At 31.9% G+C, this 26,844-nt stretch overlaps 4 protein-coding genes across 7 annotated transcripts in view; 3 read left to right on the top strand and 1 right to left on the bottom strand.

The window, feature by feature from the left end:
* LOC102600153 (probable glutamyl endopeptidase, chloroplastic) overlaps positions 1-4,219 on the top strand; it is a 10,959-nt gene extending 6,740 nt beyond the window's left edge. Inside the window, exons 11-15 of the mRNA XM_006349126.2 lie at positions 2,029-2,089; positions 2,173-2,322; positions 2,446-2,583; positions 2,802-3,106; positions 3,872-4,219. Of these exons, the coding sequence (XP_006349188.1) occupies positions 2,029-2,089; positions 2,173-2,322; positions 2,446-2,583; positions 2,802-3,106; position 3,872 (655 nt within the window). The 3' untranslated portion in view covers positions 3,873-4,219. The remainder of the gene's footprint in view (positions 1-2,028; positions 2,090-2,172; positions 2,323-2,445; positions 2,584-2,801; positions 3,107-3,871) is intronic.
* Positions 4,220-5,918: 1,699 nt separating this feature from the next.
* Positions 5,919-10,505, top strand: LOC102599599 (protein ROOT PRIMORDIUM DEFECTIVE 1). 4 transcript variants are annotated; one of them, XR_001473622.1, is made up of 3 exons: positions 5,919-6,257; positions 6,401-8,472; positions 10,272-10,505. XR_001473622.1 is itself a non-coding variant. In XM_006349124.2 (3 exons), exon 2 carries the CDS (start codon positions 6,618-6,620, stop codon positions 7,956-7,958), a length of 1,341 nt encoding a protein of 446 aa, XP_006349186.1. In that variant the 5' UTR covers positions 5,919-6,273; positions 6,401-6,617; the 3' UTR covers positions 7,959-7,981; positions 8,496-8,685. The 4 variants fall into 4 exon arrangements, 1 of the variants encoding a protein (XP_006349186.1); XR_001473621.1 differs by having other exon boundaries at positions 5,919-6,267; XR_001473620.1 differs by having other exon boundaries at positions 5,919-6,273.
* An 823-nt stretch (positions 10,506-11,328) lies between these two features.
* LOC102599273 (cytochrome c oxidase subunit 5C-2) lies at positions 11,329-14,568 on the bottom strand. The gene is made up of 2 exons (XM_006349123.2): positions 14,462-14,568; positions 11,329-11,759 (listed from the first exon to the last, which is right to left on the bottom strand). The coding sequence occupies exon 2, from the start codon at positions 11,734-11,736 to the stop codon at positions 11,545-11,547; it is 192 nt and encodes a 63-aa protein (XP_006349185.1). The 5' UTR covers positions 11,737-11,759; positions 14,462-14,568; the 3' UTR covers positions 11,329-11,544.
* A 3,646-nt stretch (positions 14,569-18,214) lies between these two features.
* Positions 18,215-24,742, top strand: LOC102598953 (uncharacterized). The gene is made up of 2 exons (XM_006349122.2): positions 18,215-18,678; positions 24,025-24,742. The coding sequence occupies exons 1-2, from the start codon at positions 18,243-18,245 to the stop codon at positions 24,567-24,569; spliced, it is 981 nt and encodes a 326-aa protein (XP_006349184.1). The 5' UTR covers positions 18,215-18,242; the 3' UTR covers positions 24,570-24,742.
* Positions 24,743-26,844: the final 2,102 nt, after the last annotated feature.

Genomic DNA, 26,844 nt, shown 5'->3' with positions numbered 1-26,844 from the left:
CCCCCCCCCCCCCCCCCCCCCAACAAAAAAAAAGCTGTCTTTCGGGCCTTTCAACTGACGATATTTGATACAACCCGGAGAGACACTTTTGCTAAAAACTCAAGCATTTTCTTGAAAATCGCTTGTGGATTAATTTGGAAAGTCGGAGACCAAACAAACAATAGTGGAGCTGGGGGAATTGAGATAATAAAGTCCATCTGGCTCACGCCCTTCACCAATCATCCTTCCCGTACTAAGGTCTTGTATTAAAAATAAGTCACTAAAGAATGAGATGAAACAGTTTAAAGTCTTAGCTAAATGACTGATTGACAGAAGGCTGAAAGGATCAGTGACAAAAAGAACATTATTCAGAGTCAAAGAAGGTAAAGGATTGACTTGATCGAACCCATAGAGCCATTAGCTAGCATAATAGTGGGAAGAGACCAAGGAGAATAAGTATCAGGAAATGTCTATTTCTTACTAGAAATGTCGTCAAAAGCGTCTGAGTCCATGACCTAAGGACAAAGTGTTGTGGATTGTGAGATACAAGCAACAAGATTATCCGTCTGAGCAACAAAAGTTATTGATGGAAATGTCTGCTTATTTGCTTGATACTGAAGATAGCCGTTGTATTCTTTCTTCCTCATATATAGAGAACATCTGATTGGTTAGATTACCATTGGATTCAGTCTGAGCAACATGAGCATTTTTTGGTTTATCGTGGAAAGATGAATTGTCTCGCCGGGGAGTGCTCGGAATCTGATGGTCTCGAATAAGGAGGCGAGGCGATATGGAAAAAAGAACTCACCAGAAAGTGGCGACAACAGTGCTCACGCTAGGGCGTGTGTGCAGATCTTGTCGGAAAGTGCATTGGTCTGATTGATGTACGAGGTGCGTGGAAGGTCAGACGGTGACGGAGCTGGCTAGGGTTTGCTCGCGCTGTTCTTCCACTTCTCGTGGTGATTTCGTTTGGTCGCAACACCTAGGGAAATGAATCTCATCAGACAGCCAAGAAAAGTTACCTTAAATTTTTTCCGAGTTTAGAACTCTCTCTTCCTATGTCATTGGCCTTAACCAGACTCTAATATCATGTGAAGCGGATGAGAAATGAGAGGAACTCGGTTTGATTATTCCCTCAAGCTATGGGGTTGAAATAACTATGTTTATCTCTAAAAAGGAAAGAAAATCAATACAAATCAATACCTAAGTACAGTAGGAGTAAATTAAGTTACCTACTATATTTACATATCTTCTAGAATATTCACAAGAATTCTAACAAGGGTTCTAACAGTTTATCTGGTAAAACTTACAGTACAATGAGCATCCAGAAGTGAAATCCTGCTCTCCTTGGTTCTTCCGTTCTTTTTAATTGCTCTATTGGAAAATGATGTGACTAGCTACTGCCTTTCATTTTAGATTTCCTTTCTTTTGCATGTTTTTCTTTCAGTTGCATCTTGATCAGTTACTCCTGTGTTTTGAGCTGATTGGTGCTCTAGTCTTTTTAATGAAATGAGTTGAACTTCATAGTGCTTGCTGAAAGTTTGATCTTTATACTGTTCTTATGAATCAGAGCCTGTGCTTTGTTTTTAGATGGTTAATCCCACCCTAAGCTAATTTACTAAAAAATTGGTCCCTCTGAAAGTTGTTTGTTGGAGCGCATATTGGACTTCTCCATCAAAACCACGAACTCAATTCTTCTCAAAAAACTTCACTTTGTATGAGTATCATGCTGACTACCATGCCGCGTGTACCTATTCTACTGAAGTTTTCCTCCATAAAATTTTACGCCTGTGTGATTACTGACATGGGATGAAGCATTATTACACCCTTTTACTCTCTTTTTTGCTTTTCTTTGGGGTGGGGAACAGAGGGTGTCGTGGGATGTTGAGTGGACTTGCTTCCTCTGCTCCTCCTTGTAGACTATTGATGTTCCGGAGCTAATTTTAAGGATAATTTATGTCTACATCTTGTGCTGAAGTGAATTCTTTTACTTTTCTATCTTGAACTTGGAGATTTGGGTGTTTATTGAATAAATGCTGGTTTAACCAGGTACATAGAACAACTTGTTGCAAGCGCTGAGGCTGCAGTGGAAGAAGTTATACGCCGTGGAGTAAGTTTTTCTTCTTCTTGCTAAACATATGTTGCATGAAACTTAGAAATTACGGCTGAGTTTTCTGGTGCTTTGTTTTTTAGGTGGCTGATCCAAACAAAATTGCTGTTGGTGGTCATTCATATGGGGCATTCATGACAGCAAACCTCCTTGCGCATGCACCTCATCTTTTCTGTTGTGGAATTGCTCGTTCTGGTGCTTATAACAGAACACTAACACCTTTTGGGTTCCAGGTAGTCCTCCCCAGTCATGTGTATGACCAACCAGTCTAAAGTCCTTATGAATTGGTGTGTCTCTCTGCATTCTAGGAGGATTTAGTTCATTCACTCGCATTGCTAAGAACTTTTTTTTCCCAGAACGAGGAGAGAACACTTTGGGAGGCGACCAGTACTTATGTTGAGATGAGCCCTTTTATGTCAGCCAATAAGATTAAAAAGCCTATCTTGCTTATCCATGGGGAGGAGGACAACAATCCAGGAACCTTGACGATGCAGGTAAAATGATGGTCCTCTTATTCTTATTTCAGTATCACGTTTTAAGATACCCATATCTTCCTTGAATATTTCCTCAACTAACATATGCAACATAGTAGCAGAGGTTCTTGGTTTACTCCGTACATTTTCTGGTTCTTCCAAGATTTATTTAATGAGTTTGCTAGCTTTCAATAGTCTTGATCCTTAAAACCCTTTTTCTTTTTGCATAAAATATACAGTCAGATCGTTTCTTCAATGCACTGAAAGGCCATGGTGCACTTTGTCGCCTTGTAATTCTACCATATGAGAGTCATGGTTATGGAGCACGGGAGAGTATAATGCATACACTCTGGGAGACTGATAGGTGGCTCCAAAAGCATTGTGTCTATTCTTCAGATGTCAAGGCAGATGTTAGCGCGTGCAAGGACAATGCAGAAGGCACAGTAGATTCACAAAGCAAAGCTGTTGGTGCTGCTGGAGGTGTTCAAGAGCTTGCCAATTTGGATGATGACCAATTTCACTCTATCAGAAGGTCTTTATTGTGGTAAATTCCTATTTCATGAATATATAATCCCATGTTCTAAAATTTCTCATATCAAGAAGTTGTTTTTCTGTCATGGAAGTCAAGTTGATTGATTGTTTGCTTGAATAAAGTTTAACGTCTGGATTCCCCACAGCTCATGTGGAGAATTTCTATCCAAAGTTACGCGCTTTGTGTTTCTCATTTTATTCATATTATCCAAGTTAATTAACACCAAAAACTTGAACTACTTTTCTCTGCACTTTATCGATCCATAATGGCAAATTCACACAGTTTTGTTATTCCTTATCATTGTGATAGTCATAGACCTTTATCCTTGAACACCTTGAGTAGATCTATATTCTAATAGGTAATATGTTTGTGGTTGGAAACCTCCTTAAATTCATTGGTTCACTCGGTCCATGTTCAGTATAGAGAGTGATGCCTTGCTTTCTGCATTAAGGATGCAAGGTGTTGACTGGTTTGAAGTATAGGAAAGGAAAGCATTAATGCCGGTTTTAAATTTGCAGATTTACATAGAGATATGTGTTTTCTTTTATGTGAAAAAAATACACATCATTTACTAATGCTCCTTTCTATTTTTCCCTAACATTCTTAGCTACTTACCATTAGACCCTCTCAAATACCTCTCTTTTCCTTTTTCCAAATTGTCCCAATGCAAGTGCGTTGAATGACCAAAACACTATTTCTAGTTACCTTATTCACACAAATTTATATTCTTGTTCCTCTCTTTTCTCAAATTGCCCATATTTGTTTCTTGACCTGTAGATTTTGAGGGTGACGAGCTACCTTGGAGATGAAGCAGGCGTCCCCAGTTAGGTCTGTGTGCTGACGACATATACAACAATTCTATTCAACAAATAAGAACCCTTATAAAGGAGTGCAGGTTGTGTATTTTCATAAAACGTTGTGCTTCTTTAATGTCATGGCTTTATGGGTGACAATACAGCGCTGTGCTTTGCACGATTACATTTTGGAAGTGTAAAGTTATTGTTCATTAATTAGAAGGGAAAGTTCATATTGGATATGCTAAACATCTTTGTGCTCTGTACAACGATTAGAAATTGTTGATTCAGTACTCAATGTATTGCTAGGTTATGATTTCATCTAACTTTTTATGTTGTGTTCTTATTTGGTTCTACTTTGACATTTACCTCTGGGAGATGTAATAACTTTAGTGGTAAAATAAAAGGAAATAGTGGAAGTGTAAATTAAAGAGGTAGTAGAGGAAAAGAGACGAATAGAAAATACCCGATGGAAATTTAACATATTTCTTGTTGAGTTATCATTCTTTCAAGGGAAACTCCAAAAACAAGTACTTTCAAGAATACACTGAATTGGTGCTAGTCATATGTACTTTCAAGATAGTTTTGAGGGATGATTGGATATTATTTTCTTATAATGAGTTCAATTCACATTATTGAACTGATCCATATAGAGTCTCATCCAAACTATGCTATCTATTTACTTATTGGGTATAATTGTTTCGTGGCATTTTAATAAAAAAAGTAATGACTTACATTTTCAAATTATATGGAGATAATAGTTATTCATAAAATTATCAAAAAATGTGAGATGATTGAATTAATAACTCAACATACTTTGTTATTATTTTATTTTTCATAGAAGAAGAAAAAAATTCTAACAATATTAGATAAACATGCTATTGACAACTCAACAAAAGGGAAGATACACAAGGAGATCAAATAAATTAACATTTTACTAAAGTTTTTTTACACATAATGTTCAACAAAATAGTAAGATAGATACTCAACGGAGTCAATTAATTAATAATATGGCATGTCTAGTGACTAAGATATTAATAATATCGACATTTAAAAAGTTAAACCATAAAATTAAAATGAATTATCTTTGAGATACAAATAATATATTTACTAAGGGAGTCAAATGTACATTGCACTCTTTTCATTTTTTTTCTTAATCAAGATTTGTATCAATTAAATTTTTTTCTAGTAAGTTTTTTAGTGAATCAGCATTCAATGTGTATACATTTTATCCTTTACTAATTTTTCTTAACAAATTCAAATCTGGCTTTTCATGAATATGGAACCACATCCACTAAATTTAAGTGCACTGAATAATTGTCCTTTCCTCGTATGCATTTGAGTACTCAAGGCCCCATTTCTTTTGGCGGGTATTACCATGTGGCTTATACCTAGATCACTCCTTAAGGAATACGACACAATAATATAGCGCACATCAGAGAAGAGAGTACCCCCTTTATTATAAAACAGGCCCCTCGCGTTAACCATGTGATCTGTCCTCGTTGATGTACCCCACTGGCACTAGCCTAACGCCCTGCCTACTCGTTTTTAACTGATTTATTTGCACCCACATGATGAAATTTCCCTCGGCCTTTAATGAAACAGATTGTTTATGAATATTAACTAAATAAACTTTCTTAGCTATTCATGTATCAATTGAATGAGTTCATTAATTGTTATAGTTTGAGGAATTTCTTTATACTAAAGGTATATTCAGAAAGTCATTTCTTAATTGAATTTGGTATAATTATTAGCATAGTAGGTATATAATTTGATAATTACACAATAAACTAATTATAAATATAATGTTTGGTCGCATATTATAACTACATTAGATTTTATAAATAAAAATTAATTAATAAAAAATTAAATGTTCATATATGACAAATAAGTATTATTAGAAAAATATTACTAAGTATTTATCTGTCGCTAGATATTCAATAATACATAGTATTATTTTTATAATATAGTACTAATTTGTTATTAATTTTATAAAAATTAAGTGTAAACTCAACTTACGCATCAAAATTAATTAACTACACTCAAAAAAAATAAACATGCCCTAGATGTGATGTTATACTTGACCACCATTGCACCAACCACAGATCCACTGAGCTCAGCCACCGTCCCTCCCTTTGCCGAAAACAGAGAGCTCCTCGCCTCTTCACTGTCCGTCGACCAGCTCTGCCCCATAACTACCGGAGCTCCAGCCAATTTCACACCGTCAATCATAGCTCCAGAAGACAGCTCCACATTCACCTCCTTCTCATAGATTCACACTCGCAGACACAAAAGATTTCAGCAAGAGCTTGAGGTCCAGTCGCCGCTCTGATTAAGTTACAGTCCTCTGTTTCTTCTTCCCAAAAATCGTAAGAAGCAGTTGAGGTTCATTTCTTTCAACCTTGTCCTATTCTATTAATATACTCATGAATATGTGATTTTTCTAGTATAATTTGTGAGATTAGAGTGAACTAGCAGTCTTAACAGAGTTCTTTTTCGATATTCCCTCAAGGTACTTTTCCTGAGAACTCACTTAAGCCAATTTGGTTTCATTGGGAGGCCTATTTTGCTGCTACAATGTGTTAAAACTTGCCATGCCGCATCGTGGCGTTGGTCGGAGAAGCTAGTACATCGATCATTCAGTGCTCTGTTTAGTATTTGGACTAACAACTGCAATACTCTCTTTGTTCTTCTGGGAGAATCCTTTCTGGTTATTGTGGTTTGACACAATGCTCAACCTTATTGGTAGACGTCGATGTTTATCTGCTGAACTAAACTCATCAAATGTGTTGTTGTTCATAGATTCTTCAGCAATCATGCAATGGCACCGATCAATGACCACTAGTAAAAGAGTCCAAGACAGAAGCAAGAAGAAGCGGGTGCATGACCTTGAAATAGTCACAGAGAAACACAAAATACTCTCCAAAGTCCTATTAATATTTGAAGTCCTTAAGAAGGAGCCTCAACAAATCATATCGATTAGGGAACTTGATGATTATAGAAGACAACTAAACCTCCCAAAACCCCATAAAATCTCGGCCTTCCTACGGAAATCCCCCAAGCTTTTTGAGCTGTACAAGGATGATAGAGGGATCTTGTGGTGTGGTCTGACAAAGGAGGCTGAAGATTTAGTCCGGGAAGAGGAGGCTATTATTGAACAACACAGTGATAAAGCTGCAGAGCTTGTGACTAGGATGCTGATGATGTCTGTAGACAAGCGCCTTGCCTTAGATAAAATTGTTCATTTCAGAAGAGATTTGGGGTTGCCAATGGATTTTAGGAACCATTGGGTGCGGAGGTTTCCTGATCACTTTAGAGTTGTTCAGCCATTCAAGCCTTATGATGAAAGTGAGTACTTAGAGCTTGCAAATTGGAAATCAAGTTGGGCTATGACAGAGTTAGAAAGAAAGGCGTTGGGGGTTATGCAGGCCCCAGATGATCACGTACCTGGTCCTCTTTCCTTGTCTTTCCCCATGAAATTTCCACCTGATTATAAACAAGTGTTGTCCAGATATAAGGGGAAGATAGAGGATTTTCAGAAGCGGGAATACTTGTCACCTTATGCAGATGCCAGTGAATTAAAGGCTGGAACACTGGAATTCAATAAGAGGGCAGTTGCAGTGATGCATGAGCTGCTGAGTTTTACAGTCGGAAAGAGGTTGGTGACAGATTACTTGACTCATTTTAGAAAGGAGTTCGTAATGCCTCAGAAACTGATGAGACTGCTGCTTAAACATTTTGGGATCTTTTATGTTTCAGAAAGAGGCAAAAGGTTTCATGTATATATCAACAGTGCTTATGAAGGTTCTGAGTTGATCGAGAAACATCCTTTGATTGTTTGGAGGGAAAAAGTTCTAAGCTTTGTTGGTTACAGAAAGAAGAAGGAAACAATGGACACTCTTACAGATTTGCAGGAATATGAAGATGATGATATGTTTGAGAGTGAGTCAGAAGATGAAAATGTTCAAGTGGAAAACAACAAGCTGACTATGGGTAGTTTAGAGGGAGATTTTCTGGAAAATGAATCCGAGATGGAGATAAATGAAGTTTGTAGTGCATACAGGGAATGAGAAGTTAGCAATGCATACTAGCATGAAGAATCTTGAAGTCAGGAATCTTCTTTCACTGCATACTGTAGTCACAGTTTGATCTTAATTGACATGTGTTTATCTGCACATTCATTGATTGCATAAAGTAGCAGCAGTTCTTGGTTTACTCCTTGTTCTTCCAAGATTTATTTAATCTTAAAACCGTTTTTCTTTTTGCATAAAATATAGAGTCAGATCATTTCTTCAATGCACTGAAAGGTCATGGTGCCCTTTGTTGCCATGCAATTCTTCCATATGAGAGTCACGGTATTGGAGCACGTGAGAGTATAATGCATGTACTCTGGGAGACTGATAGGTGGCTTCCAAAGCATTGTGTATATACTTCAGATGTCTAGGCAGATCTTAGAGTGTGCAAGGACAATGCAGAAGGGACAGTAGATTTACAGCGCGAAGCTGTTGGTGCAGCTGGAGGTGTTTAAAAGCTTGCCAATATGGGTGACGACAAATTTCACTGTATCAGAAGGTCTTTGTTGTGGTAAATTCATATTTCATGAAAATATCTTAGTATGTTCTAAAATTTCTCATATCAAGAACTTGATTCTTCTGTCATGGAAGTTTAGTCAAGTTGTTGATTGTTTACTTGAATAAAGTTCAACTTATGGATTCCCCACAGCACATGTGGAGAATTTCTATTCAAAGTTAGGTGTATTGTGTTTTAGCATGGATAAATGTAGTCTCATTTTATTTATATTATCCATGCCAATTAATTTAACCAACTACTTGAAATTACTTTTCTGCACTTAATCGCTCAATAGTGGCAGATACACATAGGGCCGACTCAATAACATTGGGGCCTAAAGCGAAACCTAAGAGAGGGGCCCTAATATTTTTTTCATCATATATACTTTTATTTAATATCTACTTTTCTAGCTATTTTATATGCGAAGTCATTAGGTACTGTATTATAATCAATTTGTTTTAATAATTTTCTTTTCAAATGATGATATAGCTAATTCATTCAATCTCTCTTTAGACATTGTTGATCTTAAAGAAGATTTAAATCAATTTTTAATTTCGTCAAAAAAACTTCTTTCGGCTGAAGGCAATAGTTACAGGACTATTAACATTATTCTATAAGCAATATGAGTATTTGGAAAAGAATCAAGTCTTTTTATTTGATTGAGAATTTTAATTAGATTATTATCTTCTATTTGTATTATTTTCCTTAACACTTTTAATTCAAAAAATGAATTTAAACCATCAATATCATAATAACTATCCCATGATAAAGAAAGTTCAAGGTTGAGACAATTGTTTTTTTAATTCTCATCATCTAGTGATCTCAATATTTTACCACTAAATAAGAAATCAAAAATATTTTCATATGTTTCAATTGGTTCAAATCTATTTTGAAGTGAAAAAATAGTTTGATCTACTCTACATATATAAAACAATCAATTCTAAAAGGTTCTTCAAGGGACTTTGTGATTTCGCTATCCACATTTTTATCAAATTGTTTCTTATGAAATTCAGTTTATTTTCATCTCATATGCAATTTCCTTAGTAGAAATCATAACACTCATAATGCATATAATAATTATTTTTTAAATAACATATATAAGTAATTGTTTTTAAAAATGGGGGCCTCAAAATATATGGGGCCTCAAGTGATGGTTTTAGTGGCCTAGGGGTTAAGACGGCCCTGGTCATACACACATAGTTTTGCCATTCCTTATTATAATGATAGTTGGGCCTCGGGACCTTAATGCTTGAACACCTTGAGGAATTTTGATCTATAGCTAATAAGTTGATATGGTGGGGATCTTTTCCTCAGATTCGTTGGGTACAGTTCGTCCATGTCAGTATGGGAGCTAGATTTTGTTATCTCACTTTCTGTATTTAAACATGCGAGTGGTTGATTGCTTAAAAGGATCGGAAGGAAAGAATTAATGCCATTAATCTAATATTTGTAGGTTTACATAGAGGAGTGTCTTCTTTTATTTGGAAATACACTCTCATTTACTAATGCTCCTTTTTACTCTTCCTTTCATTCTTACCAACCAACCAGTAGACTTTTGCAGATACCTCTTTTTTTGCTTTTGACAAATTGTTCTTATGCTAGTGTGTTGGCCGTTGAATGACCAAAGTACTATTTGCAGTAACCTTCTTGAATCTTGAGTAACAAGGTTACGGCACGAGTAGCAGCAATGCCTATCTGCTGCATCTTTATATTCTAGTAATGTCCATGCTTAGTTGGTGGTCATTTTATTCACTGGTATTTATACTGTTATCACTCTCTTCTCTAATTTCCCATCTTTGTTTCTTGAACTGTAGATTCTAAGGGTGACAGCTACCTGGAGATGAAGCCACGAGTATCTGGTAAGGTCCGCTTGCTGACCACTTATACAAAAATCTATATCTATAGCAACAATTAGAACCCTCGTAAAACAGTGTGTTTCTTTATGACATGGCCTCATTGGTGACTATACTGCGTTCTGCTTTGTGCGGTTACAATTTAGATGTGTAAAGCCATTGTTCATTAATTAAAGGGAAAGTTCATATTGGTTATGGTAAACATCTTTGTACTGTATATAACGATTACAAATTGAGATTTAGACAAATGTATATCTAGGTTCTAACTTTTTATGTTTTCTTATTTACTCTACTTTGCCATTTGGTTCTGGGAAAGTAACTTAGTTGACACTCGAATTGAAGTTGACTTTCATCGCATATATGGAAGTACGTAATAACTTAGGGTTAAAAAAATAAAAAGAAAATTGTAAACCATTAAAATTAAAGAGATGGGGCGGGGGTGGAAACAAAAAATTGGTAATGAATTTTTTCTTGTTGAGCATGAGCTTATTCTAATTGAAAGAATGATCTTACCTTCGAGCCTCAATTTTCTACGCCTACTACATCATTTGCAAGCTAATTGAGATTGCTTATTACTCAACAAAATAGTTCAAAATTGGAAGGAAAAAGAGTCGGGGAAATACATTTTAGGATTGAAAAACTAACTTTGTAGATGTTTAATTACTAAAATCTGCTCGTGTAGATAAAAACATGTTATTTCACTCATGATAATTCCAAACATGATTGTGATAAAGTTGCTAAATGCTTCCCGATTGGAACTCAAAATATGATTCCAACGGTTAAAGTGTTTTTCCCAGCAATAATTAGGCATAAATCAACAGAACAGTGCCATCTCTTTACCGACCTGCAGGCTGCAGGCACACATCTACATCCATTTAATCACTAATAATGAACAGAGACCTAGATTTAGAGTAAGCAAATACAGTCCCGTATTGATTGGGGATAAATTTTCTGGTGAATCTTTTATTAAAAGGAACCTATTAAAGTAGAAATAATATACTTTTAACATGGACACGAGTTTGCCTGTTGAATGGCAGACTTCAAATTGATGAAAGAAAATTCAATCTAGCCTGTCCCAAGCAGGTCAATAAAAATCAAAAACTTCGAAGTCAAACATGGAGCAACAACAAATAGACGGAGAAATACTTGGTTTTCAAACTTATTTTTTTTTCGATATAAGAGTATGTCCATGCTTAATTGAAGAGCCAAATCACAGGAGATGATCCCTGAGAAACTACTCTTCCGCAACTATACTTATTTCACCCTTCTCCAGCAAGTCATAAAATGACCTAACTTTTCTTTGCTCATTCCAGTGGTGCATCTTCCACAAGCTTCCAGCAGCCAAACCAAGTACACTTGCGATAACTATTTCCTTGACGACACTAGGTCCTTTCAATGTGGCATGTGCAATCCGATGGCCAGCCATTTGATTCCGAATGTAGCAAACTTCTGCAAAAACACCACGGGATAAAAGTTAATTCCCCTCACCCACATTAACCAACAGAACAACTAAATGGTCTCAAAAAGTGTATGAAAAGTAGCTAGAAGCAAGTTATACGCAACCATACAACATGATAAATGATGCAACTACATTGAAACAAATATTAAACAACTGGAAGAATGACTTCCTCAAACAGTTACCTAAAACATTGAGTTGATGGCAATTGAGCTTTGAGGTAATCTTTTTACAAGTAATTAAACTCTGAGGTAACAGTAATGAACATGAGACAACCGGACCTCATCATAGGAATGGAAGTAAACTAAGTCCCACCAAACATTTGAGGGTCTAGTACTATGCTATTGTTCCACCAGCGCACAGTAGTGTAAGTACTAATGCCAACCACACTAGATATACTATAAATAGTACATCCTAGTTCGAGAATTAGGTGATTAGATTATCTTAAGTTCTGAGTACCTACACATACGATTCATACTTGGTCCATCTACACTGCAACTCCCTGAGCAGTCCATTAATTTGTTTGGCCTCTAATTACACTGACATGAAATTAGAATTGACCATAGCTTCCACTTTTTACCGTGATATCATTCTTTCTCTTCCTATCTCCCTCCATCCTTCCTGAATTTCATCACTTCTCCTTCTACTATTTTAAATTGCTCTCTAACCCAAAACATCTTCTTCCCAACCCATGGAGAAAATATTCTCTGCTGAATCCATCCTTGCACTTCGGCCCCAACAACAACATACCCAGTGTAATTCCACATGTGAGGTCTGGGGAGGATAAGATAAGATGTACACAAACATTACCCCTACCTTTGTGGAGTAAGGAGGCTTGCACTTCTTCCCCCATAAAGCAATAAATCCTTTCCATTTGGCTACATCTTGTAAATGATTTGTGGAATATTTCAACTGATGAATGGCAAAATTTCATCAATAACCCAAGACCACATGTCATGCTGCACTGAGAGTCGCTGCCTACTTCACCTTTATCCCTACCCCTAATAGCCACTAGGGTACTTTTTCTAAATGTAACTCTTTAGTCTCTTATTCAAGGAAAAGTAAAATAAATTTTACGTTTTTGCTACAAGTGAATCTTATGTGCCTAGTGTTAATGAGATTTTTAAAATCCTGAATTTTTCTTATTTACACAACGCCACCGCCTCCCTCTTTGAAATCCCATACACCAACCACCGATGTTGTTGGATTAATTGCAAAATCTCATCCACTAGTTCAAAAATATTCTCCACAAATAGAAAAACAGTGTCCGTAGATGATGAAACACAAAAAGAGAAGGAAGAAAACGATGAAAAGGGAGATAAAAGAAGGGACCAAAATTTGATTTCCTCTCCTCTCCATCTCCATCTTCTTCTATGTTTCGTCATCTTCAGTTTCCTTTTCTTCATTTTCTTTTTATTATTAGACAATTTGTTTTTGCTTTAGACATGAATATTTTGTGTAGAAAATTTGTGTATAAAAAATTCTAACTAGGGGAAGATAGCTTGCAGCAAATTCAACAAGTTGTTACAACAAATTCTAAAGTTGCTGCAAGAACTAAAGCTGTAGCAACTTTTTTCATAATTGTTACAACAATTTCAGTAGTTATTGCTACATATTTTGAATTTGTTGCAACAACTGTCAAACTTGTAGCAGCAACTACTAAAAACTGTTTTATAGTAGAATTGTAAAGTGTAGTTTTTTGTAGTTGTTATTGTGATAGGGTTTCAAAAAGAAAGGAGGTGGTGGCAAGGTTGAGGAGGAAGGGGCAAATGGGAAGGTAGGACCTATGTGCAAGTAAAAAAAAATTTGAAGGCTTTAAAAATGTGCCATTAGCACCAAACTCAAAAGAGTCGCTTCTAAAAAAAACTAAACTTGAGTCACTAAATAAGAGACTCAAAGGTATATTTTAATTTAGGGACTGCTTTAACAACCTCTTGGTTGTCTGGTTTGGTTCAAACAAGCAATACATTGTTTAAGGGTAATATTTTGAATTTTATATCTATGGGCCTTTGTATAAATATAATTATTTTTAAAGGTATTAGTTTTAAATAAGGTTAAATGTTATTAACCACTAATCCAAAAGAAATTCTTTTTACCTGAGGTTGAAAACATGAATCACTCGTCTTAAAAGAAGACTCGAAGGTCTCTTTAAACTGAAGGATCCATTTTTGTGTGGCTCGGATAATTCTACCAAGTATAAAACACGCATATAAAGAGAGATGCTAGTTAAGTACAGAAAAATCAAAAAATTCAAAGACTGCAACATTCTCCACTTCCCAGCAACTCCTTCTAAATCTTTGGCCAAGTTTTAGTAGTCCTTTCACCCTAAGCCCTAAGGTAGCTAAACATCAGGTATGCAGTTTAAATCCTAGTAAAGCTCCTTATTTCGATTAATTCAACAGATATACAGCAAAACTATTCAACAATCCAGATTGAAAAATAAGCCTTTTCAAGTCAAACAAAAGAAATAGCATAGTTCTCTCTAGATCTGAGTTAGTGCACACAAACAAAACAAATTACAGAAAAATCTATCAGATCTATGAAAAAAAAATAAGAAAAACTACCAACGCAAAACAGATAAGTTGATCCTATAAAACTTTGACGGATAAAATTGCAGATCAGAAAACTAGTATAAAACGAATCTTAAGAAACTTTACAAATTGCAGTGAGTATAAAGTAAAAGCTAGGGTTTTACCTGATAGGAAAGAGCTCGGACGAAGACGATGAAGTATTATTAGAGAGAAGAAATGGTGCCCTTTCCAATAGCTATTTGCTATTTTATTTGCTTTTTTTTCTTTTTTTTTTTAGGCCTAAACGATGTTCACGGGGACCACTTACGAGTATATAGGATTATTTGGACCGAATGGGCCAATCCGATATAATCGTGGCCCAGTTACTAGTCTACGGGTAATCAATTTGGTCTTCATAATTTGGTATTTATATTTTTTTTAATCTAAATTATCATCAATTATTTATTAAAATACACCATGAACCCAATTAGATTAAATGTTTGAACATAATTGCCAAAAGAAATATGACAAGTTAAAATGCCAATAAAATTTTGTAATATGATATTATAGTTGATGATTCAGATAGGAAATGTAAACACTTGATAATTCAGATAGAAAACTCGCAAAAGAATAATACTTTATATGTGTTTTTATCATTATTTTTTAAAAACAGAAAATCAATTAATTCATTTAATTATTCATGTGAATTGTCATTTGACACTATTTTTAATTAATCAAAAAACAGTGGGGAGAGGGGAGGGAGGCTCTTTTAGAGTCAAATTTCAAATAATTTGATAGAGGTTATAACAATTCAAATGATCTCACTACTTAAGGATTAGAGTGTACACCATACATCATCAAATATTAGTCAATGTGTATTTAATCAACACAGTAGTTGGTAATAATCCTGATAAAAAACATAAATACTTGATAGCTTAAGTAAAAAATTCAGAAAAAAAAAAGGATTTCATATGTATTTTTTACCGTTATCTGTTGTGTGATATTTAAATGATAAAGGTCCACATTTGAAATACTGTATTAAATTACAAATAACAGTACAGTAAAAGAGGCTAGAACAGACATGTCTTCATTGATATGTGTGCGTTTTGAAATTAAAATTGCATTTAAAAAACACTGTCTTTTAAATATTAAATTATCAAAAGGAAGTTCCAATAATTTACATAACTAAAAATTATGTAAAAGATCTATAAATATAGTTAACAATTTAAAATTTTAAAATGTATTAACAACAAATATGATAAAAAAAAATTAATCGACCCTCCAAATTTCATTTACGTATACCATATGTTTGTGACAAAGAAAGTAAAGACACTTTCAATAATTTATATTTTTAGTATTTAATGTCTCAAATATATAAAAAATTTAGAATTTTTGTGATGACAATATAAAGTAGACTAAAATTTGGCATATCCTCGTACTCAAAATTATAAATTATCGTTCCTTTTCTCCTTTGCTATATTCATTTGTGTATTTTCATGTGTTCGTAATCAACAATAACTTGAATCTTGATTTCGAGATTTATTTGATCCGTTATTTTGATAAATTTGCTATTAATAACTTCTAAGTCTATACATGCATGTAATGCACATATGCTAAATTAGCTATTAAATCGTCCTATTATTTAGGTCTTTGAAATTATTTAAAAGCTATAGTTCATAATATTTATTGGTTTGTAATAGGTAAGAAGTAAGAACTCATAATATTTAGTACTTTAAAATTGAAAACAAATTTGTTCATTAAAAATTTCCTTATTTAAACTATATATGGAAAATCTTAACATTTAAGACTTTAAAATAAATATTTTAAATTTATATAAATCTTACTTAAATTATGATAAATAAATTAATTAATTAAATAAATAAAAGCATTAAAAATATTGAAGAGAGAGGTTATGTTTTTTTTTTTAAAACTTTTTATCCTTCAAATATGAAATTCTTATAATTTAGATATATATAACATTTATTTTAACGTCAATTTAAATGATTTTATTTTCCTTAAAATATAGTTTTATTAATTAACGTGAGATACATCATACACGTATAAAGCGCGTAAACTAAATTACTTATAAATGTCGATTAATTTTTTTTGACAATTATTAAAAGAGTGTACAATAAACAATTATCATTTACTATAATTTATTATTTAATTATCTTTATACATTGACTCCTAATATTTATGGAATACGTGCAAAACTAAGACTCCTAAATATATGAAGGAAAAAAACAAAATAAATATATTTTTCTCACGTCTTGATTTGAATGGAATATAATAGAAGTACATAAAAAAAATTAAGTCGAACATAAAAACAAAATTAAGGAAAATATTGAAACTATCCCTATTTTGTAATTAATCATAATTGAGTTATTTTTTGTACGAAATTTGACTTAATGCACATTTCATTTAATTCTTTTCGCCAATTTATGTGACAAATATAAAAAAATTAAATTAAAGTCAAATTAATGATAATTGAGTTTTTTTTTTGTACGAAAATCGACTTAATGCACATTTCATTTTATTCTTTTCCCCAATTTATTGTGACAAATATAAAATTTTTAAAGTCAATTAAATTTTTGTTGACCATAATTTTATTTTTTTTAAGTATTTTAAATTGTTAGTTATTGTGATTTATAATTTTTTTAACATAATTTTTAAATGTGAATATTTCTATATATGCCAAATTTTAGGCCGCATTACGATGACAAAATTTCTAATTTTTCCTAATGTAATTTTATTTTATTTAATATTTTTTTTGTGAGGTATCTTGTTTAAAATATATTTTCCTCTTACCATTTATTTAAGGATGTGTTCCTTAATTTTTAAAATACATTTTCCTCTTACCTTGTATGTAGATTTCTTATTTTTAAATATTATAAAGATAATTAAATAATAATTTAAAAAATAGTAACAACAATTTTGTTAATTACAAAATCTTTTAGTGAAAGACACCAAGTCAAATAGGCATAATATATAAATATGACCTTTAATTTGACTTCAGCGGATAACTATGCCTTCTAACTTTGAGTGTACAGTAGTAGATACTAAAAATTGTAAAAAATTGAACAAGTAGACACACGTGTCCTACATGAAATAATACACATAGGACGCCATGTAGGACACAAAATTATCATGTAGGACAAATGTATCAATTTGTTCAATTTTATATAAGTTTAAGTGTCTACTTGTATACTTTCAAAGAAAAATATCATAGTTATCAACTGACGTCAAGTTAAGGGTTAGATTTATTTATTATGCCAAGTCATATTTATGTCTTTAAAGAACTTCTTGTTTTTATATTATTTTTTACGAATATACAAAGTTCAAAGCGAACAAATTAAAAAAAATACGGAGAGTAGCAAATGAGAGTAGAGATTCTGGCAAATTTGGTAATGCCAAGGATAATTTTATGAACATTTTAACGAAGGGCGGCAAAAAGAATACTACTCCCTCCATTCCTTTTTATTTATGTGGTGTTTTTTGAAGGTTAATTTAATTAATTTTTAAAATTAAATTAGATTATATTAATTTGATATTTTAAAATAAAAAATTAGATATTTAAAGATTATATGAGAAGTACTCTAAGTTGTAATTTTTTTTCATATTAGTATGATTAAAAATATGTCTTAAAATGTTAGTCAAAGTTCATGTCATTTGACATTTAAAAAAAAATTATGACAACTAAAAAGGAATGAGGGAAAATAGTATAGTTTTATTTTTATAGATTATTGGAAAAACATTTCAAAACCTTTTTCAATTAATATTTTTCCTTAAAAAATAGGAAAGTTTTAATTAACACGTTTGAAACAAACGCCACCAAATTTGGTGACGCCCCCATCTTCTTTCCAATTTTCACCTAACTATATACTTTCACTCTCACCTTATAAACCCTCAAAAAAACATCAAAATACCACATTTTTCTCTCCATAAAAATAACACACACGCTAAAATATGGCTTCTTTCTTCTGTTCAACCAAGTTCCTTCTACTCCTATTTTTTGTATCTGCAATTCCAATCGCCTTTATTATCCATCTAGAAACTTCTTCTCCGACGACTCACGTTTACCATTATCACAGTACCGGCTGGTTACGTGAGTGTTCTAAATGGGACGATGCTAACCGCCGGTTCATTGTCAGTTTTTTTGAAGGCGGTTTGGGTGTGATTCCGGTTGAGGCCGATTATTCTCCCGGCGACGTGCTACAGGAAATTCCGGTAGTGAAAGACGCTGATTTGACCGGTAATGCGTCGCTCGGTTTTACTATAGACCGGGAAAGGAACCGGGTTTTAGTCGCCGTCGCTGATGTGTTGGGGAATCGGTATAGCGCTTTGGCTGCCTATGATTTGACGTCGTGGAACCGGGTTTTTCTCACCAAACTTAGCGGTCCAGGTAGTCTCTTTTTTTCTTTACATTAATTACTATTTATTACTCCCTCCGTCCCATTTTATGTGGCAACATTTGACCGGGCACGGAGTTTAAGAAATAGATAAAGACTTTGAAATGTTTACCAAATTGCCCTTAAAAAATAGACTTATTTTTCTCTCTCCTAATAAATGTATTGGAGTACTCTTTTCAAGAATAAGTGGGACCAACAAGGATAAAAGAGGAATTGTACCTTTAAATACTTACCAAATAAGGAAATGTGACATTCTTTTTGGGACTGACCAAAAAGGAAATGTTGCCACATAAAATGGGACGGAGCGAGTAAATAATTATCGATTAAAATATTCACCAATTCAGAAAGGGTAGTCTGATGGCCTTTCCAAATTAATTACCCATCATACGCTAAATAACATATGAATGAATTAATTGACTTATTACAAAGAAAGTTACTCACTCTATCTCTAATTACTTCTCCATTTTTGAATTGACACACTAATTAAGAAAATAATTAATGACATCAGGAGTTTATCATTTTACCCTTATTAATTATGAAGTGGATGAAAAGTTTTACATTTTCAAAGTAATTAATTATTTAATTGAGGGTATAATAGATAAAAAAAAAATTGTCCTTTCTTCATTTGTCAAAATGGGCAAGTAATTAGGGACAATTATAAAAGGAAAAATGGACAAGTAATTAGAGACATATGGAGTATAAGCCTACACATTTTCATTGATTACTACTTTCTCTCCACTTTTAATTTTGCGTTTTTTCGAAAATTAATTTGAGTAAATTTTAAAGTTAAATTAGATTATATTAATTTAATGTTTTAAACAAAAAAATTATATATTCAAAAACTATACGAAAAGTACTATAAATTCCAATTTTTTGTATATATATATGACAAGAATACATCTAAAATGTTAGTCAAAATTATTATCGTTTAACTTTGTAAAATGAAAATTATGACAATTAAAATTGGAGAGAAATAATATAATTATTGGTACACAATATAATAAATTGAATATTAGTGTTATGAATTGGAAGTTAGTTTTAGTCTTGACTTTTTTCTATACACTTGTGACCGGCTTTGATGGCGACCATTTTGCCTCGAGATTCGTGATGTTGTTTTGCTCCTATGATGTAGGTCACCAAATAGAAAAAGGAAAAAGAAACAAGCATGGCTAACTCATGAGAGCGACTCGTCTGTTGATCATCTTATTAAAATAATTATTTTATATTAGTCATCCACTTTTTCAGAAATATTTATTAAAACTTTGCTATAATTTTTGTTAAAGTATTTATTTACATTTGTTTATAAAATTTTCAAAATGTTATTAAGGGATCATCCACTTTTTTAGAAATATTTATTAAAACTTTGCTATAATTTTTGTTGAAGTATTTATTTACATTTGTTTATAAAATTTTCAAAATGTTATTAAGGGATGAATTGGTAAAATTATCTTTTTATTTATGATTTCTTAATATGCATGTAAAAAGAAAAGTGATCAACTGATATGAAAGAGAGGGAGTAATAGCTAAAAATAATTAGTACTCTCATGTCCTAACTACTAATACTGTTTATTCAACACAAAATTTAAGAATAAAAATACAAGAATAAGAATTTTGAAGTTTGTGGTCAAAAAAACAAAATCTATATATTTATATAATTATAAAATATTTGGTTAGGAGTAGAAAATGAATTTAAAAGTTAAGTTTAATTATAGAAATATATTAATTTTTAGAAACAAACTAAAAATAATGTATCGCGTAAATTGAAATTTCCAACTTGTAGATTGACATATTGCTATTTAACATATTTTTTTCTTTATAAAATAAACTTATAAGTGGGGTAGAGTCAGAGATAGGTTCAAATTTTATCAATAAATTATATATATATAAAATCAAAATTACAAAATACTTTGATGTGCTTCAGTTGTGTGGTCCTTTTTTGCCGGCCAATGAAAGCAGCAAAGTTCACTACCGGATCTTCCTTAGCTTTAATTAATACTCCACTTCTTTTTGGGTGGGTAGGAAACCACTTAAGGCTCGTTTTGGGTGAAGTATAACATTAAATAATTTTGAGATTAAATTATAGTGTTATTTACTTTGTTGTTTGATTGGTAAGTTTGGAATAACTTATTATGAAATTAATAATTAGTATCAAGATAAGTTATTATTCTCCTTGGGTGGTATAGTAATCATGGAATAACTTATTTTGGGATAAAATAAGTAAATGATAAAGATATCCCTTTAAACTTTTTTTTATGTCACTTTTCGCCTTTGTGAACCGTATTTTTGTAAACAAATAACTTGTTCTTAAAATTTATGCAATGCATATTATTTTGAAGGGAAAAAAGACAAATATACTTTGAACTATCGTAAATGGTATGTAGATACCTTCCGTTATACTTTTGGGACATTGATGCTCATGCCGTCTAAAAACTAGAGCATATATACCCTTTATATTAACGGTGACATACACGTGTCATAATCTTATCCACAGATCCGACATTTATTAAATATCGGATTGACGGATAAGATTGCGCCGCGTGTCCCTATTTAGTTTTCCGTTAGAGTGAAGGGCATATATGCTCTAGTTTTTGGACGGCAGGAGCACCAATGTCCCAAGAGTATGACAGAGGGTATCTGCATACCATTTACGATAGTTTGGAGGTATTTTTGTCCTTTTTACCTATTTTAAATACAACAAATCAAACACTCAATAAGAAATAATCTTAACATAACTTATTCCATCATAAATTGTATTCAAACCAAACGACTCTTTAAGGTCTTAATTATTCCTATCTCTGAGTGAAATAGTAATATCGAGATAATTTATCACAGGATAAAAAGATAAAATAATCCCTTTAAACTTTTTTAATACATTACTTTTTATAACTATGAATATTCACATTATTTTTAATACCATGTATAATATTTACAACCTTCACTACGATTTATTTTTATGATAATTCTTCAAAATTTTTTTATTAAAAGACTACGATATATAAATATAATTTTTATTAAAAAATATAATTAACTAATTTTTATGTTTATTTATATTTTGATTTCTCTACTACTGAATTACATATTTTTAATTATACTTTTTTTAATCACTTGAGAGTTTGTATTTTATCAACTAAAATGAAGATAACTTTAATATTTTACAATTTAAGAGTGATATATGCTTAAATAATGTGATATAAATAATAAATCATTTTTACTTAAGATGTAAATTTAATTTTAAAGCTAAATAAGATGAATGTTTTATTCTTAAACACATATGGTACAATCATGAAAATGCACACATAAAAAAATCTAAGTTAAATAAAATGAAAATTTTATTTTTAAGAATGAATAATTAAAGCTTACAAATAAAATTTAAAAAATTAAACAAAGTGAAGGGTATTTCTGTAAACAAACAACTTATTCTTAAAATCTATGCAATGTATATTATATTGAATACAACAAATCAAACAGTCAATAATAAAATAATTCTAACATAATTAATCTCCAATATAATTTATTCCTATATAACCTATCCCATGATAACTAAACTTATCCTAACTTATATCTGATTACGTACTTTTGTTTTCCCATATACGTTTGCAATTTAGTCAAAGCCAGATTGCATTTATTTCATCACATTTGATATTTTCGAAAAATAAGAAACTTTTGTTACTTTTCTTCTTCTTCTTTAGTTCATCACTTTTAATTTGAAATTTGTTCTTCTTCTTTAGTTCATCACTTTTAATGACCAGCGGCGGAGCTAAGGATTGTAGTAAAAAAATAATTATGAGGCTAGGGCTAGAACACGCAACCTCAAGGAGTTATCATAATCCTTTAACCACTAAACAAAAATTTAACTTGTATATATATTTATTAAATCAAAATTTAACCTCTATTTACAATGTAATTTTCCGGCAAAGTAATGTCGCTTGACACCCCTAGAGCAAGGGTGGCTCTGACTTGGCTCGGACATGGATTTCATGACTTGAAGTACTAAATAAACTTGTATTCAATTATTGTAAGTTTGAAGTTGAAATAATAGATTAGTATCACTTGTCCATGGTTTGATTGAAATTTTTAAAAAATGTTTGAAGTTCAAGTTGAAAATGGTATTTATAAGTTCAGTGATGCTTGAACATGAATTTCACCGGGAAAGTAATTGAACTTTTATGAGTGAACATTTGATAAGAGAATATGAAGTTTGAAATACTCCTCACACTTGTTTTTCAAACTTCAATTTGTTTATTTGAAATTGAAGTGAATTAGTTAATCAAATTCATAGCCAAATAAATGGTTGTTTGAAAACTTGTTCAGTATTTTGAAGTTCTATTCGTGGGAAAAATGCATAATATGAACAATTATTTGAAATAATCACCAAATATTATTTCAATATCTATGCTAAATGGAGTTGTCACGACGTTTAAATGAGATGTTTAAGAAAGACAAAATGATTGGAAGTAATATGATTTCCCCTGATTGCCTTTTAATCTTATATATGCTGGACTAGCATGTGGTGTTACGGTAGAAGATAAGATAAAATAAGTGAAAGCATAAAAAGTTAAAAAATGTGCCTTACTTTGCATAAAGGAACAACTAGTACCATTCTTCCTGGCATAGGATCTCTTGAAAGATTTCTTTCTTCAGTTGCTTTGTGGATCTTCTTTCTAGTTGTACGGCTAATGGCCCCTCAATGTTTGAAAGATCAGTTTGTTAGAGAATTGTTCTAAAGCTATGTTGCTTAGGCTCTCCAAAAATACCGTCACCCGTGTGTTGAATCCTTCAAAAATACACTACTTCTGAAGGATCCAACACACACTTCCAAAGAATCTGAGCAACATAGTCCCAAAGGGACAAAATAAGGAGCTTATCTAACAGAGAAAATGCCTATTGAGACAGCTCAATGTGACCTGTAATAATTTTCTGTTATCTTTTCCTGTATAGCTTTGCAAATTTCATTTTGACCAACTATTGAGCCTCAGACATATGCAGATATTATTATATTAAGACTTAAATGACTAGATATCACTTGGAATTGAGTTAGGGCCATTAAATGGTTAACAATAAACAAGTCACTGAAAGCTGGCATCTTGTGCTATTGTAGTCAAATTATTGTTTCACATGTCCAGGTGTGATAGTGTTGGAACACTTCATTTACTATACATTTTTGAGATATGCTCATCAAGCAATGATTTCTCGGCAGAGGCGAATTTAGGATTTAGAGTGAGTGTGATTTTATTATTGTTTGAGACGAAAGCAGTTTGAACTCACATAATCGATCATCCTAGATCCATCTTTGAGTTCTCTGTCTAATTGCTTGATTTTAACTATACTCAAATCTGCAGAGGATGAAAAAGCATTTGCGGATGATGTGGTAGTTGATACAGAGGGGAATGCATACATAACAGATGCCAAAGCAGACAAGATATGGAAGGTAGGCGCGAATGGTGAACTTAAATATACAATCAAGAACCCAATATTTACTCCTAAAGAGTGGTACAATAAACTGGTTGGGCTAAACGGAATAGTGTATCATCCAAACGGATACTTACTGGTGGTTCATACATTCTCTGGCAATTTGTTCAAGATTGAAATCGCCAAGGGTGATGAAGTTAAACTAGTAAAGATTGACAATGGATCGTTGAAATTTGGCGATGGCATGGAGTTACTGTCGCCAACCAAGCTTGTTGTGGCTGGAAATCCGACAAGACTAGTTGAGAGCTCTGATGATTGGGAGAGTGGCACTATTGTGGGGAAGGCCAAAGGCGCTATTCATCGTTTAAGTACAGCAGCAACTGTGAAGGAAGGGACTGTTTATCTTAATCATATGATTGGTTTGGGATATCCTAGGAAGAAACATGTTCTTGTTGAGGCTGTTTTTTCTGCTTAATTATGGTGTGTAAGAGTCAATTTTATACTTGATTACGACACTACTGATTTATGTTCCTCATAAAGAACAGTCAGTCGTATCGTAGGATATACAGTATTTATTTTGTAATGCATCACGCAGTTGCAGTATTTGGATGTGTTTTGCTCTTTTACCATCAAGGAATGCAAGCAGTTTACAAAGAAAAGTATCAAACTACAACAATTTATCATGTCGTACAGTAATAATAGTAGTGCAGTAAAACCTCGCTAAACTAATACTCGAGTAATTAATAACCTCTCTAAGATAAAAAAAATTTCCAGTCCCAACTTGGGCAAATATAAAAAATCACTCATTTCAATAAGATAATAAGATAATATATTAGCTGAAAATCCCTATATAAATATATAGCCCCATTAATATTATAAATTAATAATTTGTTAAAAGTACAAATATATCTAATACAATTTAGTGAAACATAACTCTATTGTGTTCTATTTTTTGTTAAAATTTAAATCTTGTTGAAGCTGCTCATCTCTAACTTTTCTTATTGCATCCAAAAATTTTGATGTTGATTTTTTGAACTGCACCATAAAAATTGTGAAAGGTTCTAAATGTTCCTGACCCGTAACTAGTTCCAAAAGTATTGCATCATCTTCTACTTTATCATCAACATTATTTTTTTCAATGTCATCCACAATTTCTTTTAAGCTCTGGACCTATGAACATGTATTATTTTGACCCATCCAACAAGTTATTAACGTCCATTTTATTGCGGTAACCGTGATCATTAATCATGACCTCATCATGAATGACGTTTTCACAAGTGGATTCATTTAAATTCTCTGAGATTTCATCTCCAAAGGAATTTTGCGGCGTCGAAACACTCTTTAAATTAATAAATATTAATTTATTGATTAAATAATATCTCTATAAAATAATAATATTGCATGTCCCACCTATATTAATTTAGTGAGGTTAGACCGTACTCTGCCCTATTTTTAGTACTCATTTTGAATATATTTTGGTACATGTTATGTATCTTTAATCTACTTTTTAAAACTTGGTGCAATATTAAAATCAGGCGAACCAATTTAAACGGGAGAGTAATAAATATAGGGTAATGCTAAATGGTCAGAAAATTTGGCCAGAAATTTAAAAAATTATAATATCTTTTTATTTTAAAATAAATTGATCTTTTTTCCATTTTTAGTTAAAAGGATAAAAATGTTTTAAAAGATAAAATAACATAGATAAAATGCCATTCTAACCAAATTTTCTGGCCAAAACGATTTTTCCATAAATATATTTCAACAAGCTTCGTTGAAGAAGGCGGCTTCTCTTTTTCAAAATCTGTTTCAATAGTGTATGGGTCACAAATGTTAAATGCAAGTGGGGTCTTAAATGGTGTAAATTTCATATATGACATATATTATAGTACTATTTTCAAGCTATAGCAGTAGAATTAAACTTTCAAGTTATAGCATTAAAAATTTCAGGTTATAACAAATTCACAAAAAAAAAAAATGTTTTTATTAATTGGAAAAATCTTTAAAAATAAATAAAAAGATAAACGAAAGTTTAAAAAAAAATGGAATTAAAAATAATAAAGAAAAAAACTGAAATTGTGGCCTGTAATTTAATTTGAACTTATTGTGGATAATTAATGATTAGCATGAAATAAGGGATCCAAACAAATTAACAATATTTTTTATCCTTAATGATTAGCATGAAATAAGGGATCCAAACAAATTAACAATATTTTTTATCCTTAATGATTAGCATGAAATAAGGGATCCAAACAAATTAACAATATTTTTTATCCTTAATGATTAGCATGAAATAAGGGATCCAAACAAATTAACAATATTTTTTATCCTTAATGATTAGCATGAAATAAGGGATCCAAACAAATTAACAATATTTTTTATCCTTAATTCACTCAAAATCAGTTAAAATAAAATAAAAAATCAGATCATATCCTTTTTTTCTTCAACTTTTCTCTCTCATAATCCTTCAGCCTAAAAAATTACCAGAATCGAGTAATTGAAGGTAATTGATTTTATTGAGATGGACAATTACGTATCAATTCTAATTAAACATGGTGGAAGATGGGATCATTCGGGTTAGTATTTATTATTATTTAGTGTTTATTTTTAAATTACATTGAAATGGAAAAAGAATTATTAAACTGTAAATCGTCTCTATGTTTAAGATAATATTATTACTTGTTAACTATTGATAAATGTATAATATTAGTGATTTTATGTTTTTGTGATTGTTTTGTGTATTTTTTTTT

Source organism: Solanum tuberosum, unplaced genomic scaffold (assembly GCF_000226075.1).
Source record: "Solanum tuberosum cultivar DM 1-3 516 R44 unplaced genomic scaffold, SolTub_3.0 scf00104, whole genome shotgun sequence".
NCBI classification, from domain to species: Eukaryota; Viridiplantae; Streptophyta; class Magnoliopsida; order Solanales; family Solanaceae; genus Solanum; species Solanum tuberosum.
This window is presented reverse-complemented; position numbering and strand designations above follow the sequence as displayed.